The sequence below is a fragment of the Hyalella azteca genome, unplaced genomic scaffold (genome assembly GCF_000764305.2).
Source record: "Hyalella azteca isolate HAZT.00-mixed unplaced genomic scaffold, Hazt_2.0.2 contig17255, whole genome shotgun sequence".
Lineage (NCBI taxonomy): Eukaryota > Metazoa > Arthropoda > Malacostraca > Amphipoda > Hyalellidae > Hyalella > Hyalella azteca.
The window spans coordinates 1-20,313 of NW_025947045.1; the positions used below are offsets into that span (position 1 = coordinate 1).

The following is a 20,313-nucleotide window of genomic DNA, read 5'->3' on the forward strand; positions in this document are numbered from 1 at the left end:
TACAATTTTGCAGACATATGCACCCTCAAGATGATCGACATAGCGATGGTGACAATTTTGTAGACATATACACCCTCAAGATGATCGACATAGCGATGGTTGCAATTTGGGGCAGATATGCACACCGACCTCTGACGTTTCAGCATGACGTGAACTATTTAAAAGTCATTATTTGACATAAGTAATATATGTTTTGATATTATGATAAAACTTTTATTAAATGTTTCTGGTAAACAGTAATATTTAAAAAACATTGGAATTGGAAATTTGTTAGTGGCAAGGGTCATAAACTTAGCGGCAGCTTTGAATAATTGTTCCTTTAGGTTGTTGCAAAATAATATCACCGCAATGCTTGAATTTATGACAGGAATACTTGGGTGCCGACGGCACGACGGACAAGCAGCAGCTGATCAAGAAGAAGGCGGACTGAGCGCGCAACATCAACGAGCCGCGCGCAGCCGTCGAGATGTACCTGTCCGCTGGCGAGACCGCCAGAGCCGTCGAGATGTACCTGTCCGCTGGCGAGACCGCCAAAGCCGTCGAGATGTACCTGTCCGCTGGCGAGACCGCCAAAGCCGTCGAGATGTATCTGTCCGCTGGCGAGACCGCCTAAGCCGTCGAGATGTACCTGTCCGCTGGCGAGACCGCCAAAGCCGCCGAGATGTACCTGTCCGCTGGCGAGACCGCCAGAGCCGCCGAGATCATGGCCGAGAACGGCTGGGTCGAGATGTGAGCAGGAGACAATTTTTATGGAAATTTTTCTTTGTATCATACCTTGTTAAAAAAATTATCCAGAAAAAATTGCGGAAACTGTGGTTTGATGAAACATTCTTGCTTTATTTTGTTTTCCATTCACATTGTGAAAAAATCTTTCGAATTTTAGTTCATCTTGTCATTGATTCTGATGAGGGTTAATATCAATAGCAATATGATAAATTTCAATAAAACCGTCCCCGAAACTGTTTTATTCCTGCTCGTCAGTCATGCAAACGTTTGAAAAAAATGAATGTAATATAAGCGAAATTATCTATGAATCAATTATGAAAAACATTTTATTGATTCGATGATTATTTTGCCAGGCTCGTTGACGTGGGACGCAAAGCGGACAAGGCTGACCACCAGACGCTGTCGCTGTGTGCGCAGCACTTGCGGCAACTCAAGGCTCGCACCTACGCCATCGAACTATACCGGCTAATTTACTTCATTAAGGTTTTTCTTGTCATAATACGTCGATGAGCTACACGCACTTGCGTCATCGAATTGCACAGGTTGATTTACTTCCTTGAGGATTTTGTGTCAATAATTAGTCAATGAGCTACACGCAATTTCGTCATCAAACTTCACATGTTCATCACTCACAGTACCCAAACGATGGACGGCCGTCAATTAAAACGTCTCATTAACAGGAAGGGTGCTTCACCTGTAGTCAATAATTGCATCTAATTTATAGAAATGACTTCTATTTGCAGTTTTCCTCGACTATCGTTACAATATTGCATCAACAGGAAGATGGGTGCGTTGCAGTGCGTAGTCGAGCTCTTCGTAGAGGATGAAGATTGGGAAGAGGCGTTCGCGTGGGCTGAGAAGCACCCGCAGTTCAAGGAGTTGGTCTACGTGCCTTATGCCACCAGCTTGGCCGAGAAGGACGAGTTCCTCCTCGCGCAGAAACCCATACAAAATTCAGATGCGGGTCCGACTCTGAAATAGGTACCGCCTAGGACTCGGGGCGCGCGTAAATAAGCTTCTCTATGTCCGCTTTTAGTTCTCCTTTTCGATCCCTAGTCAGACAGCTACGAGAGTCTGCTCCCTACTCTGGCGGCCACTGGGCGGTACGTAATGAGCTCGCTACAGGTTCCGCGAGAGCTCTGGCCGATAGATTAAGGTGGATAACATCAGTATGTCGAGAATGTGTTATCACCGCTCCAATGCAACATGAATGAAATAATTAGACAATGATGACTTAAGTTGGGCAATTCCAATCCGAAAGTGATGGTTTATATGCATTTAATCTCAATAGCGGGGATACGAAGTTTGCTGAATGTGATGATCGGGTTAACAGTTACTCTGCTGTTAATTTATCTTTATTTTTTACTTCCTGGAGAATGAATTGAATCAAATTTTAGTTCAGAGTTAAGCATGCACGCAATTTTCCTAGATTCATCATACAGACAAATTATGAAAGGTTTATTGAATGTTTGAGCATCAAAATGATTCTTGCTTATTGAAAGTTCAATTTTGAAATATAAAATTTTACAACCGACGTCGTAAAATTGGTTTACAGCCAACCGTCTGGCATCAGTTACTAGCGTTTTCTTGGATGATACTACAAGGAATAGTTTTAAAGCCTCCCCATGTTTTCCAGCGTCCCCATGTAAGTCCCCCCAATTCCTTCCAGCGTCCCCATGTAAGTCCCCCCAAGTCCTTCCAGCGTCCCCATGTAAGTCCCCTCAAGTCCTNCCCATGCAAGTCCCCCCAAGTCCTTCCAGCGTCCCCATGCAAGTCCCCCCAAGTCCTAACAGTGGAAACGTCCAAGAATACCTGCTGTAGGTGAAGGCTGAGGCTGCTAGACGCAACTGAAGAGAGTTACCTTCAATACCATTCCTTCCATTACCCTCCCTCATGGTAATGGGCAGGGGCATGGTAATGGTAAGGTTATTACCCAGGGTTATGTTGCTAACGTTCCCGCACGTCCCAGGTGCTGGCAGTACGGGCGCTGGGTGGACGTCGTGATAGACGACGTCTGCCGACGTACTACGGCAAGCTCGTCTTCATGCGAACACTGGTCCGCCCTGCTGGAGGAGGCCTATGCCACGTAGGTTATAGGCCTATGCCAGGTAGGTTATGACCTAACGCTTAATAGGATGACCTAACGTTTAATAGGATGACCTAACGCTTAATAGGATGACCTAACGCTTAATAGGATGACCTAACGCTTAATAGGATGAACTAACGCTTAATAGGATCACCTAACGCTTAATAGGATGACCTAACACTTAATAGGATGACCTAACGTTTAATAGGATGACCCAACGTTTAATTGGATGACCTAACGTTTAATAGGATAACGCTTCCTAGGATAACTCGACGTTTCCTAAGATGACCTGATACTTCATATACTCAGGATGCGCTAAGGTTATTTTGCCTCAATAGTGCCGCACTCTCTGTGCTTAGCGCTGATGCGCCCTGTTGCCGAACTCACTTCGGTCAGAGTGACCCACAAAAAGGCCGGATGTGCATCGTTATATGGACAATGTCCCTCATTTCTATGAGTGTAAGTTAACCTAACATTTTTTCTAGGTCATAGAGCGTGAATTTAGGCGAATTAGTTCCCCAACTCCTTCCCCATGATTTAGGCGAATTAATTCCCCAACGCATTCCCCATGATTTAGGCGAATTAATTCCCCAACGCATTCCCCATGATTTAGGGTTAGGCGAATTGATTCCCCAACTCCTTCCCCATGATTTAGGCGCATTAGTTCCCCAACTCCTTCCCCAGGTTTAGGCGCATAAGTTCCCAACTTCTTCCCCAGGTTTAGGCGCATCAGTTCCCCAAATTCTTCCCCAGGTTTAGGCGCATAAGTTCCCAATATCTTCCCCAGGTTAAGGCGCATCACTTCCCCAACTTCTTCCCCAGGTTTAGGCGCATAAGTTCCACAACTACTTCCCCAGGTTTAGGCGCATCAGTTCCCCAACTTCTTCCCCAGGTTTAGGCGCATAAGTTCCCAACTTCTTCCTCAGGTCTAGGCGCATCAGTTCCCTAACTTCTTCCCCAGGTTTAGGCGCATACGCTCCACAACTTCTCACAGGATTTAGGCGAATTATTTCCCCAAATCTTCCCCAGGTTTAGGCGCATTAGTTCCCCAACTTCCCAGGATTTAGGCAAATTATTTCCCCAAATCTTCCCCAGGATTTAGGCGCATTATTTCCCCAACTTCTTCCCCAGTATTTCCCCCGCTGTTGGGGACGCTGGAGCTGACCAGCCTGAGCCCAGACTCTCTCAGACGAAGGCGTGACGGCGGCGTGCAGCGCCCCTGGCAGATGAGGGCGTACGAGGGCGCCTGGTGAGGGTATACGAGGGCGCCTGGTGAGGGTATACGAGGGCGCCTGGTGAGGGTATACGAGGGCGCCTGGTGAGGGTATACGAGGGCACCTGCATCAGGGGCTCTACTGAGGGGCTGTGGCAACTACCTGCTTCAATAGTTATCCTTATGTTATCCTGTTATCCTAATATTATTCTGCTATCCTTATATTATCCTATTATTCTTTGTCCTCACGTTGTTACTGCTACCGTAAATTATTCATCATTAAGTCGCTAGGTATGCTATTTTAATGTTAAGTCTAATAAAATTCATATGATCTCTCGATACTAATGTTAAAGATACTGTTTTCTATTTATAGATTTGTGAAAATCTTTAGTGCCGGAACGTCTTGCAACCCCTTTACGCTTTTAAACCCTTCTAGGACAATTTTTAGAACCCCTCTCCTCCACCCTTAATTACGCTTTTGAACCCTTCTTGGACAACCTATTGAACCCCTCTCCCCCACCCTTACCTACGCTTTTGAACCCTTCTAGCACAACCTTTTGAACCCTTCTCCCCCACCCTTAACGGCGCTTCTGAACCCTTCCAGGACAACCTCTTGAACCCCTCTCTTCCACCCTTAACTACGCTTTTCAACCCTTCTAGGACAACTTCTTGAACCCTTCTCCCCCACCCTTAACTGCGCTTTTCAACCCTTCTAGGACAACCTCTTGAACCCCTCTTTCCCACCCTTACCTACGCTTTTGAACCCTTCTAGGACCACCTCTTGAACCCCTCTCCCCCACCCTTAACCACGCTTTTGAACCCTTCTAGCACAACCTTTTGAACCCTTTTCCCCCACCCTTACCTACGCTTTTGAACCCTTCTAGGACAACCTCTTGAACCCCTCTCCTCCCCCCTTAACTACCCTTTTAAACCCTTCTAGGACCACCTTTTGAACCCCTCTCCACCACCCTTAACTACGCTTTTGAACCCTCCCAGGACCACCTCTTGAACCCCTCTCCTCCGCGCCGTTCTGGCACAGCCCGCAGCGCCGCGTCCTCCTCACGACGACGACGACGACGACAAGTGCGCCGTCAGCGCCGCGCTCCTGCAGAGGAACGCAGCGCGCAGCGCAGTCCTCCAGTGCCTCAACATCGGCCTCGCCATATACCAGTGAGCCCCGCTCATGGTAAATGGCGAAGCCATATACCATGTGTCCCATTCGCCATAAACCATGTGAGCCCGGCTTCATGTGCTCAACTATGCCATGAAGAGGGGTGAGTGGGTAAGACTGACACAGGCTGTAGTAAACTCCATACTTCGATAAAGATTAATTTTTAAGAACTGAGGAAGCAAATCGTATGTGGAGAGCATGCCATTGCTGCACTGCCAACAGTCCAGTTATAACTTCAACCTGATTTTGAATTTCATCTCATCCCCTGACCCCGCAGAGCTCGAGTTCGAAGGCTTCAGTAAGGACATCTGCCGCTCCATGATCTCCATGATGGACATCGATCGCTCCGGCAAACTTGGCTCACGCGAGTTCATCCGACTCTGGATCAACATCCGCACCTAGATGGTGATCGACTCTGAACCGACATTCGCACCTGGAAAGTGAGTTCTTCCGACTCTGGACCGACATCCTCACCTGGAAGGTGAGTTCATACAACTTTGGACCGACATCCGCACCTAGATGGTGAGCGACTCTGAGCCGACATTCGCACCTGGAAAGTGAGTTCTTCCGACTCTGGACCGACATCCGCACCTGAATGGTGAGCGACTCTGAACCTAGATCCGCACCTGGGTGGTGAGTTCATCCATGTTGGTATTAGCACTCAGGGAGTGGGTTGTAGCTTTTTATTTCGATGATCATGCACGCGCTTAGGAACGGTGGACAAAAGAGGACCACGTGCCTGATAGCGTTAAGCATCATGTTGTGAAAAGCGTGACGGATGATTTACCTCCTCTGCAGCGTGAAGCATCGCGGTCGTAACAAAGATGATACGTCAATCAGCCTATTTTGTGATGTCGCCACTAAAAAGCAGTCATGCATAGCGTATTTCAGGGGCGCAAGGGATAGCTACAGCCAAGTTTTGGGGACTCCCTTCTGGACTGCCCTGGAGGGAGATCGGTATCTAATGCGAAGGATAAAGCATATAAATAGCTACCGGATTATGCTATGAAGAAGGTCGTAGATCGCAATAATGGTAAGGAGGAGAGCGTGGTCGACTTTGTTGAACACATTCAAGGGGACGACGTTAGCAGCCAAGGACTCGCGAGCTTGAGGAGAGCAGCGACCTTCGTGTGACAAGGTTTGATGTAGGCAAAATATAGGAATGCGCGAGAAGATCCGAGATTGTGCCTATTGATCAGAGAAGAGTAGAGGTTTGTATGGGTGTGACTCTGGTCATACCTTTTCCACCTCCAAGGAACACTTCTAACTCTACGACAAAGAAGGATCATCGAAATTTGTCAAAATTTGCGCTGTTATAGATATGGCCTTACTCTTCTACCCCCCATAACTGCTTCAAGCTCCATGATATGTATGGATCCTGAGTTGTAATGTTTATATCCATTTCTCTCTTACTTATATAGTTGTTCTGACCTCTGTCTCATATTATAACCCTCCTAACATACAGAATTGCTTCAAGCTCTTCGACAAGGATTGATCCTCTAAGTTGTAGTTGTTATATTCCATTATCTCATGAATTACATAGTTGTTATCACCTCCATCTCATGACTTATACAGTTGTTATAACATCTGTCTCATATTTTAACCCCCTACCCCCCAGAACTGCTTCAAGCTCTCCAACAAGGACGGACCCTCCAAGTTGTCCTGAGCTCCGCGCGGCGCTGGCGAGCGCGGGCTACAAGCTCAACAAGCACATCTGCGACGCGCTCATGCTGCGCTACGGCGACAAGGACGGCAACGTAACTTTCGGCGACTACATCATGTGCAGCGTCAAGCTCAGGAACATGATGGGTGAGTCATGTGCAGAACATGAGGGGTGAGTCATGTGCAGAACATGATGGGTGAGTCGTGTGCAGAACATGATGGGTGAGTCATGTGCAGAACNTCATTCACTAATGAGCAAAAACGTGAAGCAAAGCATGTGAGATGATTTTTGTTATCCTCTTCTTTCCAAAAATGAATCGCAATATTTCACTGACATCATCACTTATCATGATCGCAATTAGACTTTTGTTGAATCAATCATAAATCTAATGTCCGGCACTACTATCCCAAGCTTGTTTCTTGCAAATGTTTTCGTATTGCGATGTTGTTGTTGATGTTCCCCGAGTCCTGGTCACGCCAGCAAACTCAATCTGTGCATAAAAGCCTCCACCCGAGCCGGGCTCGGACCTCAGCTGTGTGACGTATGTTATGCCTACCTCGGCCTATGCTTTCAAAAAAAAGTTGAGAGATCGTAAGTTCATCAGCCAATCATTGACGGGCTTTCAAGCAAAATCCACCAATCACAGACAAGAAAAGAGAGCGCAAGTACTTACCTTCACTTAATCATAGACAAGAAAATAGAGTGGAAGTACTTACGCTCACTTAATCATAGACAAGAAAATAGAGCGAAAGTACTTACGTTCACTTAGCGAGTTTTGAATTATGGCCCCTGTAGCCTGGGTACTAACAGGCACTCAAGCAGAAGACTGTCTCTTATACACATCTAGATGTGTATAAGAGACAGGTACGGGCCACCTTCCGAGGAGGCCATCGAGGAGTTTGTATGTCATTTTATTCATGTTATTGACGGTTAACTGATCGCAGGTGAACCAGGCGAGTTCGAGCCACCTTCCGAGGAGGCCATCGAGGAGTTCTACAACTCCTTGTTGGAGGAGACCGCGGAGCTGCAGCGGGATGCTCCTGCCGAGGAGGAGCCAGAGGAAGAGGAGGAGTGAAGGATGGTGCGATGGTGCAAACGCACCATCAGAGAGGGGACATTATATTGATGCACTTTTCTGCCGGGCCAAACTGGGCCAGAATTACCCAGAAATGAAGGAAAGTACATCGCTATTAGGACAATATCTCACTCATTTCTATGAATGTACGCAGTAATTTCTTTTCCTAAGTTTATTTACAAAATTTTGTTAGACATGTTTGGTTAAAAATGATGCCAGTTTTATTAAGAACTACTTCCGTTTCTAATCATATGCTTGGGGAATCGTTCGTCAGTTTCGTATGCAGATGAATATTGATTTTGATTGTAAACATTATGGACTTGTTGAAGTTCGGGGTTTCTTGTATCGCTCGTTGGGTCTCCTGTTTTTTTGGCTGATTGCTGCTAGGTAACAGCTCAGAATATTGCCGAAGAGTGAATTGGTTGATGAAGGCTTGTTTTAGTTTCAGGATACTGTAGTGAAATAACTGCCAAGTATGTGATATTTTATAGGTGCGGTGGATTAATGCCTTGATGGTGCTGTCTTTATATCGTTGGGGGCATTCACTGCGCGCGTTGAGGTATATTCCGTTATTGGTGGGCTTCTGGTATACAGAAGTTATGAAGTTATCGGTGGCCTTTGAATTTCGTTGATTTTAGGGTGGGCTTAATTTTGTTGATAGAGAAGGTGGGTTGAATTTTTTTGATAGTTATAGTCTGTTGAATTTTGTTGATTTGAAGGTGGGTTGAATTTTGTAGATAGTGAAGGTGGGGGGAATTTTTTTGATAGTAAAAGTGTGTTAAATTTTGTTGATTTGAAGGTGGTTGAATTTTGTTGACAGTGAAGGTGGGTTGAAGTTTGTTGATAGTAAAGGTTGGTTGAATTTCTTCAACAATAAAGACAATAGGTTGAACTTCTTTAATATCGAAGGCAGGTTGCTTTTTTCAACCCCCAGGGCAGGTTGTGCTCCACCATGCACTCATATATCGGAGTGAGGCTTCCTGTTCTATATCAAACCCGCTGCACGCACACCGCTGGTATACCGCATATAATGCGTGTAAAGGGTAAAGTGATCAAAATATATCAGATATTGCGGCGTCATGCAATTCCTTGAAATTAATGCAATATCCTGTACTGAACCTCCAGTTTGACTTTACTTTCTTGATTATGAAATAAGTTATAATCAATAAATAAAATAAGTACGTATACATTCCCTTTTTACTTGTCGTTTCCGACTACAAAATTAATTTTTTTCGAATTACAATACTATAAATGTTGACAGTACTGAAAAATATGAAGCAAAGGTATAAATGTTTGAAATGCTTTAAAATGATTCATTTAACCACAAAAGTGGTCCTTGTGTTGCAAAATTAGTTCCTCCTAATTGTATAATTAAGGAAAAAATTTTATTAAACTTAATTTCCGGCGTAGAAATCAAATTTCCAACTTGCAATATTATCTAAAATTTGCTCTTGTGCAATACCCAGTTATGATTTTGTTGCTCTGAAACTAGAAAAATATCAAGTTTTTTAACAAGAAACAATCTGAAAATCTGCTAACCTTGTATTGCATTTTATTTATTCGTGTTTTTCACGAATGGTATTTGCTTAGGCGGGAAATTTTTCAACTATTTTAATTCATTTGTTCCTTATTTCCTTTGATGCAATCGTTAATTGACGATGTAATAATTCACCACGCCTCATGTATGCTAATTTGAAAGGAAAATTAGGGGGTATGGTGTGTGGTATGATTGGGTGAACAAGGTATAGGGGGCACGCGAGGATGGGGCATGTGGGAGGTGTTGTATTCGTTGATATTTGTTCATCTCAGGTACTGAAACCTGAACCTTTGAAATATATTAGGACGTATATATAAATTAGGTCACATATATCATATTGAGACGCGCGCATGATGGGTTTAGCCTTAATTCGGTCAATTCCATTTCATGAATTTTAAGGGAGCGTCTTGACCAAAAAAATTGCAAAGGATGGGACACCCAAGAGACCAGCTTCCTTTAGCCCCGCTTGTTGTTTTTAGAAAATCCCGCGCCAAATGAGGCTTAACGGTTTCCTTATTATGCGTGCGTTTTCTATTTATCCATTTGTTTTATGTTACTCAGATGCATTTCAATTACAGATACCACAACCCGCAGTTATTTTATGTTTCTGCATGGTAGTTTTGTTTCGTATCTTGAGTAACATCATAACAGCTCATTTTCTTATTATCAATATTTTTTCCTGCATTCAGACCTTTAAGGACGATGACGCCATTTCATTACTCATCAGGCCCTTGTGATTTTTCAACTTTGTACAACACTTCTCTTTAACTTCACTTCTTGTTCCTTGTTTTTTTTTGTATGTCTGCGACAAATCTTATAATACATATTTAACACACTTCTACCCCTCCAATCGATCTGAAATTTCATAACCTTGCGTAAAGTTGGAAACAATGCGTGAATAAATTGAGAGATTAAATAATTTTGGAATTTTAAATTTTTTATATATGAAAAAAGTAAAAAATTTTTTCCTTTAATATTTGGAAATAAAATTAGAAATTCATTGTATCTGTGTAACATCAGAGAGACTGGATTCTTAGGAAGTGTTGCCTTTAAAAAGTAATTTTTAAACGCATATTATTTATATTTAGTTATTGATGTTGATGCTCATAGGAGGTTAACTAAAATATCTAGATTTTCGCTTTTGTGATTGGTTTTAAAGTTTCGACTTTACCAAGAACTCTTATACCGTTTAGGGGAGATGGTAGGCTGTATCGGGAAGAGTTAGATAAATAAGTTTCCGTATTTCGTTCATTTATGTATTTTTTTAAAAAGCTTCGAATCTTGAACCTAAGACTCGATCAAGGCCCTCTTTATTTATTTGCATTTTTGCCTTTGAAGGAACACCAATGCAAATTGTGCACAGTAAGCAGCTTTCAATTTAAGACTTGATTCATTAAAAGAGCTTCTGTTTCTGCGTTATGTGGTAAGAATTGGCAATTAATGTTCGTTTAGCGATATCACCAAATATTTAGTTAACGTGATTTTTTAAGAAATTTTCAAAACTGAGTGAATATTTTAAGTTGTTTAGCTGAATAAGATTTCTCGCATAGATTATTATGAGAATTGAGTGCTTTTTGAAAACGTTGATGAAAGTGGTTTTCGATTTAAATCTTTAGTTAGTCAGTATTAACTCATTCCAGAAAATAATAAGCAATTATTTCAATATCATCAAATACATTAAATAATGTTTCATTTCCTTGGATCTTTGGATATATAATTGAATCTCTTTAAAACGGAATTTTGCTGAACTTATAAGAAGATCTGATATATCGACTCACTCCATTATATGAGTGTTAGCAGAATCAAGGGAGCTTGAGTCAGCCTAAGATCAATAATTGGGTTCCCGGCACAACTGAGTAGAGAGAGTCTGAACTACGAACGATTTTCTCAATTCATGAAGTAAGGTATTTTCGCTCTGTACATAACTTTAATAAGTCATGAATTAAAAAAATGATTATATTTAATTGCTCTAAATACTGTCCCAGACTTCTTATGTTTTAAATCATTTTCCCCTCAACAGGTTTAAAAAATGGCCACTACAGGAGCCATTGTTGACTTGTTGTCTGTATCAGGAGTTGGTCTGCTTAATGAAAGAGATACAATTTACCGCAATATTGTCGGTGTCATGTCCCTGGCTCCCAAGATCATGTGGTTTGTTTTGAACCTGAAATGTGAAGACAAACCAAGCGATGAGACCTACAGGCAGTACGTGGAGCGCCGGCGCGGAAGCCCTTACTCGAATAAGGTATGGAAAAAGAGATTTGCATTTAGTGCACATGATTTAGAAAATATTAAAAATGCTGACAATCTAAATATTTTTAATCTTTCATACAGCTTGGTTGTCTACTTTGGGAACCTGAAAAACAAAATATTCCGAGCGATGCTTCAGGACTGCTGAATAAGCTGCGTGCTGTCAAATATCTGCGGAACCAGGCCTTTTATATTTTGAATGTTTATCGCAACCGACAGCTTTGAATGAATTAAAAATTGAACTTATGGAACTTGTGGAAAAAAGCTGGAAGGTTTTACTGTTTTCCCCAGTCTGAACTTGAAGATATAAAACTGGAGCTTATCCGCGACGTACAGAACTTGCTGGCGCCGCCAATTTAAAGAATGTCGAGCAAGCCGCCCTCGCCAAACTCGCCGAGGACGAAATTTGGACAATCAATAATGGTTGGTGTTGTTTACTGCTGAATCTGCTAGGGTTCAGCAGATTCAATGGATGTTGAATCTTTTGGGAGTCAGTATCAGAGAGGATGTTGAATCTGTTGAGAAGAATGGTTGAATACCGTTGAATAGATTATGATTTAAGATTAATTTTACTATGAAAAATTTCATCGATGGGCAAAATTCGACACTTGATGAAACTCCGACGCGTGCTCCACAAACACACGCAATCACCTACAAAATTAATTATGGCATACTTTCATTCCTAATAAATTTCGCTCTAAGTTAACAGAAATTCAAATTTATTATTTTAAATTGTTAAAAACTGCTAAATTGGACAATAAGCTGGAAAGAAATATCACGTACTTAGAAGCCATCCAAATTTGTCCCAATCGGATTGAACAGAAATTCCTAAACCAATTTTTAACCGAGTATGAGATAGCCATTACTCTCACTTATTTTAAATTCCGACTAAGCCTATTTACGCATCGCAGGTCGTGAGCTTGCAGAGATTTCTTCGATGCCACCGACCTGAGGGCGACTCAGTGGGCAGAAATTGTGACGCGTCGCGTGGGGGACGTCGAACTTCTGCTGCGGGGCCTTGAATACGAGTACGAACTCCATGACTATACCTCCCTGCAGCCACTGCTTGGGAGCAAGTAAGAATCTTTTAGGCTAACAAAATAGCCAAGCTTATAAATAAATCATGCAAAAAATGTTATATACGTAGCCAAGCAAGTTACTAAAGAAACAAATGTTCAAGAAAACATCTTAAAGTGAACTGACGACTCAACGCGAATAAAAATGAGTGCATATTATTTGAAGCTCATTTCGCCTGCTTCTGTCGCCAAAGGGGCTCCTTCAATGTCGCCCATTGTCTTACACAGATCACTAAAAGCCAGGTACGGCATCGACATATAGGCAGAGACTCTTCCGATATTTCAGATTTTTGCGACTAATCTGAGGATAAAACTTCGTACGCTGACTTTAACCGACAAATGCGACACACCGAAGCCGCGGCACCCGGTAATCCGAGGTGGACTCTACAGTACCGGCGACAGCTACAACACATGGAGAACCGAAACCGATAACGGAAACGAATAGCCTGATTATCACGAGGCTAAGAAAAAATATTGACCACCTAGATGTTCATTGCGTACCTCTGACGTAGATACTATACTCTAGAGAACTTTAGAACCCAATCTTACCAACTTTCATATCAAATTCTCAATTTCGTGCCTTCTAAAATGCAAACCCTGTCTTCATGTACTTATCGCTCTTATGTTGAAGATTTTCCATACTACGACGGAGTAAACATCCAGCACTGTGTCTAATGAAAATAATGTTTCCGCTTAAATTTCTTAATCATAGGAGTCCCAAGGTCTGGTCGCCAGTTTAATTAGAAGATCCATGGCTGGCTAGTAGACTATTTCACTTGTCCTGCATGGGGCTACTGACAGTGTACGAGTAGATCGGGGTGAGGACGGTCCAGCTTATTATAGGTATCAATTTTGCCAGACCCACTCCAGTATTAACGAAGAAGTACTACTGAGGCTTTAGAACAAATCAATAAAACACGTTACATATTTTGTTACATATTTATTTCTTGGATACTGCTGCTCGTTTCTCATGAAATATGTATGATAAATTAGACACTCGAGTAAAATTCTACTGAAAAACAACGAGATGAGATGCGATCATCACAGTATATTTCTTTAAGTGCGTCAAATGTGTCCATTATTGTTTTTTTCTTTAATAATCTATATGTTTATTTATTTATTTTACATCTATTGTAAGGAATTGGTTCATTAGTGCAATTTCGATTTCTATTACAGTCCGAACATACCCCTCTATTTTTAGTGAGAACTTTCCAAAGAACGAGATTCTTGGGATTCATTCACTAATGAGCAAAAACGTGAAGCAAAGCATGTGAGATGATTTTTGTTATCCTCTTCTTTCCAAAAATGAATCGCAATATTTCACTGACATCATCACTTATCATGATCGCAATTAGACTTTTGTTGAATCAATCATAAATCTAATGTCCGGCACTACTATCCCAAGCTTGTTTCTTGCAAATGTTTTCGTATTGCGATGTTGTTGTTGATGTTCCCCGAGTCCTGGTCACGCCAGCAAACTCAATCTGTGCATAAAAGCCTCCACCCGAGCCGGGCTCGGACCTCAGCTGTGTGACGTATGTTATGCCTACCTCGGCCTATGCTTTCAAAAAAAAGTTGAGAGATCGTAAGTTCATCAGCCAATCATTGACGGGCTTTCAAGCAAAATCCACCAATCACAGACAAGAAAAGAGAGCGCAAGTACTTACCTTCACTTAATCATAGACAAGAAAATAGAGTGGAAGTACTTACGCTCACTTAATCATAGACAAGAAAATAGAGCGAAAGTACTTACGTTCACTTAGCGAGTTTTGAATTATGGCCCCTGTAGCCTGGGTACTAACAGGCACTCAAGCAGAAGATGCTTGACGGTATTGGGGAGTTGGGTAGTGCATGACATTGGGGGCATAGGTCCGAGTTAGTGCTGTCCGGACGGTATTTGTAGGAGTATAATGAGGCATGGTTACCACAGCGGAGTCTGCTCAGGTGCATTCTGTCTGCACAGTTTAACTGCTATTCTGTATGGGCCCTGAGTGCTTTTAGCCTAGGTCTGCAGCAATTGTTTTGATGTGCTGTAGGAGTGGCCCGAAAGACATGGAGGTGTTGTAAGTGATACTTAGAATCTTGGTTTCATGTCTGTGTGGTATGATGGTGTTGTTTAGTGTAATATGGGTCTGTGTTGATGCTCCTTTGTGTGGTTTGTTAGTAGTATGCATGTTGATTTAGTAGAGGTTACTTTGAGTCTGTTGCGTACGAGCCATCCCTCTTCTTGCGTGATGTAAGGCTGTACTTGTGTGGAACATGTGTTTAGCAAAGGTAGACCGTCATTCGTACTACAATGGCAAGTTTTCACACGTAAAGAACATACCGAATGACGTACCCCAAGGATCAGTCCTCTCACCAACCCTTTTCTATCTTTACATGCATGATATTCCTGCCCCAGCACCACTAGGCAAAAAACACATCTCAATCTATGCAGATAACATCGCAATTACATCAACACACACCAATGCAAACACATGCTCGAATTGCGTTGTGATACCAGATGTTGGGTACTTATTTGCCAGACTATTGCTGAAGGATCGGCATTGCACTTCACGATGATCAGTATTTTAACTCTGTAATTTACCTGATAGCTCTTTTGGCTGTTTTTTCACTTAGTTGATTAACTAGTTGAATGTAAATTCCAGCTGCTGATCAGTTCATTAGGCAGCTCTATATGTTGTCCTTCGTTTAATGCTCCTTAAATGTCCCTGATGGTGTTGTGAAAATTTTTCAGTAACATTAAAATTTTTTGCAGTCGCAAGCTACGCTTTTTAATTCGCTGTTATCCTGTATTATGCATACTGAACATATTACGGTGCTTCTACTTCAAAAATACAATCGTGATTGGCAGTGGACTTCACTTATTTCTGTATAAGTGGGAGGTGACGTAGGGGCAAGTGCAACTATTTTCATATTTATCCTGTGGCAGTCCAATAAACCCCCAATCATAGATATACTATTGGTTTTGTTGTATAATTCCAGAATAAGACTGGTCCACTTGGAGGGTTGTGTGGGCATCCCCGCTGCAGTGGCCGCCCTCGCTTCAGTTGTCCACAACGCTCGTCTGACCATCCGCATGCCGGCGCCCCTGGACCTCAGCGCCCTCAGTGAGTGGAGACGAACTCTTCCAGAGACGGCATTAGAACCAAGTCAACCCTGAGAGGAAAGTCTTTCCTATTCTTCAAACATCAATTGATGTGCTCCCAAATTTTGTGTAGGGCGGCCGCACAAGCTATTCCATAATTGCTCAACAAAAACATACCGACCTTTAAATCTCGCGTATAAAATACTTCTTGCATCATAAGAAATTCCTATGTAATGTAGTAACACTTTACATAAGATTGTACAACTTTCCATCTGTCATTGCTACTTTTTATTAGATTAAGAGCCCATAACGTTTGTTATTCCGAGCGCCTTCAAATATTCATTTAAAAAGTCTTAAAGTTTTAGAAACTTTTTAGTAAAAAATTAAACCTTCTTAAACTTAATGAATAAATTAAAATAAATAAAATAAATAAATTAAGTATACTGAATGAAAAATTTATTAATAAAATTAATTAATAAAATATTCATAAGTTAAATAAGCTACAACCGTTTACATTAGTTGCCGAGATTTGAAAGTCATTTACGATGCACTTCTCAACTGCATTTCATATAATGAGCTTATGACGTACGGTATAAAAGTGCAAATGTAGGTAATTGTCACATATCAGCGCTTAAGGTATACTTAACGTCACTGATCATTGGCGCTAAAATGGTTTTTATTGCGGTGACATGACAGTAATGGAGTTTTTCACCTCAATTATGTTGTCTTGGACATCCATTTAAAAATATTTTTATCGTATATTTATCTATTTTCAACGACCATTATGCTCGTAACCTCATTAAAATTTCTTCAAATTTTCCTTTACGTCAGATTTAGTGCTTCATTATTGCAGAAGCCCAATAATTTAGAGCCTTACAGAGACGTTCAACGTATTAAAAGGATTCATGTTCATGATAAATAATTCATAATGTTGGCCATATCTGCTTTAAAGCCTATTTTTTCAACTGATTTACATTTCTTCTTGCGTGCTCAGAAGCGGTTCACAATTCAGCTTCAAGGGGGGGGGGGCATTTCGGTGCCTACCGAAACAAATGCCAGTTGACGGGCGTTCAATTGCAGTGCCAGTTGAAGATACAAACTTCACTGAGTGTTGTGATGAATATCTTTAATAAACAATAAATGTTCTAAATGATGTAATAAATGCAGGCATGTCCACGTTCCCACTGCCCACCACCTCCCCAAAGTGTGCGCTGCCGTCATCGCCCTCACCAGCACTGATTGTGGACGGGGCGGATGAGGGGTCTTGGGAGGCCGTGGACCACACCATAGCCTCATTTGCACCTAACGGGGGCCGGTCTGTATTGTATGGGAATTAATGGTTTGAATTTTGTTTATCTGGTTTAGAAACCGATTTGGAACATTGAATGATGGATTTTCCCTTCCTAACTACCTTCAAAGGGCGGAAAACAAATATTAATTTCTCTCTATAAGCCATGACTGATCCAAAAATTCATTTTAAGTTCGCGGGCACGGAAAGTTATTTCGAACGCAACCGGACAGAAATTGTACCTACTGACAGAAACTGCGCAAGAGAAAAAACTTTTAGCGAAAATTTACTCGAGATAAATAAACTCGTGAACGCTCAGACGTTATTGACCACTCTTACGAGCGCAAGTTTCAGAGCACCATGAAGTCAAGCATAAGTTAAACGACAGCGTTCCAACAAGGAAATCGAAACTAGATGCTGATAAAAAAGGTTTAAACCTTCCAGATTTAAAAGATTAACTTCATCCTTTTAACCCGCCTGAAAAGGATAACTTTGATGAAAATTCATACAATGGTCCGCTGTTTACTGTGAGTGGGTTAAAATATTATTCAACATGATTATGTTCCACGGTAGCTGTGAAAGATGAAGATGGTGAAAATTAGAGTAAATTTTGTGGCTCGTCAAAAGTCTGTTACCTCATTCAAAAACACTGAAAAATATTTGACGGGGTTTATGAATGTGAAAATATTGAAGATCATGAAAATTTATAGTCAGACAGGTCTCATTTTTCTTTTAAACGTTTGAATTTATGACGAGTTGGATTTTAATGCCAGATAGAAATAAATCAAGTTTGTGTTTATTGTGCAAAAATCATTAAGGATTGTGTGTCATGTAGAAAATCTCATTTATGGGTCTAAAAAAGAATATGGTCTGTGCGATGGGTAAAAACAAGTTTTATGTTACGAAGGGAATTTATTCAAGTTTTATGTTGACTCTTGAACATTAAAATTTCCATATCCAGGTTTGGGAAGCTCGAGGTGTTGGACAGCGAGCTGCGTGCGGAAGACGTGCAGCTTCTGCTGCTGAGACTCCAGGAGCGGCGCGTCAGGACGGGCGGCGAGGGCGACACGCGCGCCGAGACTCACGGGTGAGTTATCAATTCTACACGCATAATAAAATTTGAAGTTCAAGAGGTTTTATATTAATGACGTTGAGATTAGTGACAGAAATAGTGGACGCTAAACGCGTGAACAGTGAACCCCCAGCGAATGTCTCCCAGGAAGCTTGATTTTTTCTTTCAGACTCACTGCATCTAGGCTGCCATAGAGTAGTTATTGGAAGTAGGGAAGCAAACATCATTATTTGGCTGTGTAGAGCTTATCAATATATTTCAGCTGCAAATAGATCAGTTAACTACGATACTGTACTTTTTGGAGAGTCCCTTGAAATCTTGTACATTTCGTTAACCTATATGTGATAGTTGAGTAGATGTAATGTTCAAGTTCATGGTACCTAGATAAATATTCATATTTTCCAATATCTTGCCACTAAACAAAAACAATCTCAAACCTTCATAACTGGCGTAAGTGAGAACTTGCTGCGATTTAAGATGTATTAAATGTTATAACGTCAATCGTAGGGCAGTAAAAAAATTAAGATCAGATAAGATGACTTGCACACTGATGAGTAAGGCTAATTGATAGTTCAGTAATACTGGAAATATGTCTCAACACATAGTTTATCACCCATGGGTACATCAGTGTCGGTGTCATGAAACTACCTGCCTTTGTTATTGTCCAATATAGTGACATGTTAGCAAACGGAGACGTGTGGAAAATCGCCTGAAATAGCATTTAATCCGTGTGAAAGCTATCAGCCACATCCAGCATCGCAACGCTCCTACCACAAGCGTTCTCATCACCATCAACAATTAAAAATTCTTTTGTCATGACAACTTCTCCCTCAATATGCTCTTTTCTTTTATAGTGAAATATTCTCGCTCAATACTCGCCTCCTTCATCAAGAAGGAAAACACTCGTGTTAAACACTCGTGTTTTTCTGCTCATGGCAGTGTTTAATTAAGGAAGTACACCCTAAAATACTGCTCATGGTAGCCTTCAGAAGTACACCCTTAGATGTCGCACTTCAAACTTTGCCCTATCCCAACAGGTCGAAGGTTCATCTGTACATCACGGATGACTGCAAACTCAACAGTGAAAGTGTTCAGCACAAATAAATGATCGGCTATTGCAACAGCGGTCAGGAGAGGCGAAGTAAATTGCCGCAACATCCGAATGTAGTAACACATGATCGATGCAGCGCACGATCGACGCAACATGCGTTCCATGAAACACTTCTCCCTTATACAGATTGTGAAATTATAACTTTCTCCTCTTAGTACGCTACTCACAATACTCACAAGCGACAAATCTTTCATAATTAAGACGAACGTTTTCCATACAAAGGAGCAGATCTTCTAGCAAATGCAGGAACATAGACCAATTGTGCACCTCCGTCGTTTCGGCTTTGTTGAACGTTCCATGTTGTCGAAACTATTGCTGCGTGTCCACAGACATTAAATTGATCCACAACTTATGACGATGAATGTGTCCATAATTTACATGTCATCACAATACGAAAAATACTGATTTTGCAGTGAATATGTAAAAGTTTACAATTCGGCAATTTTTTTTATTTGATACCGAAGTAATTTTGGACATTTCTTAGTATAGTAAAGCCCACTAAAGCGGTCGGTTTTTCATAACTAGCAGGAAATTCCTCTGAATTGGCAAGCCACTTCACTCGCACCGGAAACAAAGCAGAAATATTTTTATCGCCTATAGTCAAATGCTTTATTAACTTTTTTCGGGATTGTTATATTTCAGAGTGAATCGTTTTGTATTATATTGATTATTCTCATGTCAATTTACTTTATTAATTACTCTTACATTCTTTTTTTAGCTATATGTACATAAGTTACGGAAGAAATATGTGGCTAAATTGGGATGACGACGGTAAATGGCACTCTATATCAGTCTCTGCAATCCACTTACGCTTTAACAGGCTCTGTCTTGAGTGAATCAGGCGCCTCAGTATATTCATTATAGTTATATTCAAAGATTAGATCATCTGTAATTGCGACGTAATATTCACTAGACGTTGTAGCGATTGATGGAAAAGTCCTACACCTGAGTCAGCAT

The 20,313-nt window shown here is 41.4% G+C and overlaps 1 protein-coding gene and 1 long non-coding RNA gene across 2 annotated transcripts; both read left to right on the top strand.

The window, feature by feature from the left end:
* Positions 1-370: 370 nt before the first annotated feature.
* On the top strand, positions 371-1,756 carry LOC125179401 (intraflagellar transport protein 122 homolog). Its single transcript, XM_047885186.1, has 3 exons — positions 371-729; positions 1,080-1,209; positions 1,506-1,756. Exons 1-3 carry the CDS (start codon positions 623-625, stop codon positions 1,551-1,553), a joined length of 285 nt encoding a protein of 94 aa, XP_047741142.1. The 5' UTR covers positions 371-622; the 3' UTR covers positions 1,554-1,756.
* A 5,076-nt stretch (positions 1,757-6,832) lies between these two features.
* LOC108665370 lies at positions 6,833-19,696 on the top strand. The gene is made up of 3 exons (XR_001930439.2): positions 6,833-7,005; positions 18,135-18,260; positions 19,283-19,696. It is a non-coding gene; the product is annotated as an uncharacterized LOC108665370 (long non-coding RNA).
* Positions 19,697-20,313: the final 617 nt, after the last annotated feature.

Coding starts and splice junctions, on each gene's coding strand:
- LOC125179401 (XM_047885186.1), top strand. CDS start 623: ATGTACCTGTCCGCTGGCGAGACCGCCAAAGCCGCCGAGATGTACCTG. Junction 730..1,079: donor GAGAACGGCTGGGTCGAGAT/GTGAGCAGGAGA, acceptor TTATTTTGCCAG/GCTCGTTGACGTGGGACGCA. Junction 1,210..1,505: donor GGCTAATTTACTTCATTAAG/GTTTTTCTTGTC, acceptor TTGCATCAACAG/GAAGATGGGTGCGTTGCAGT.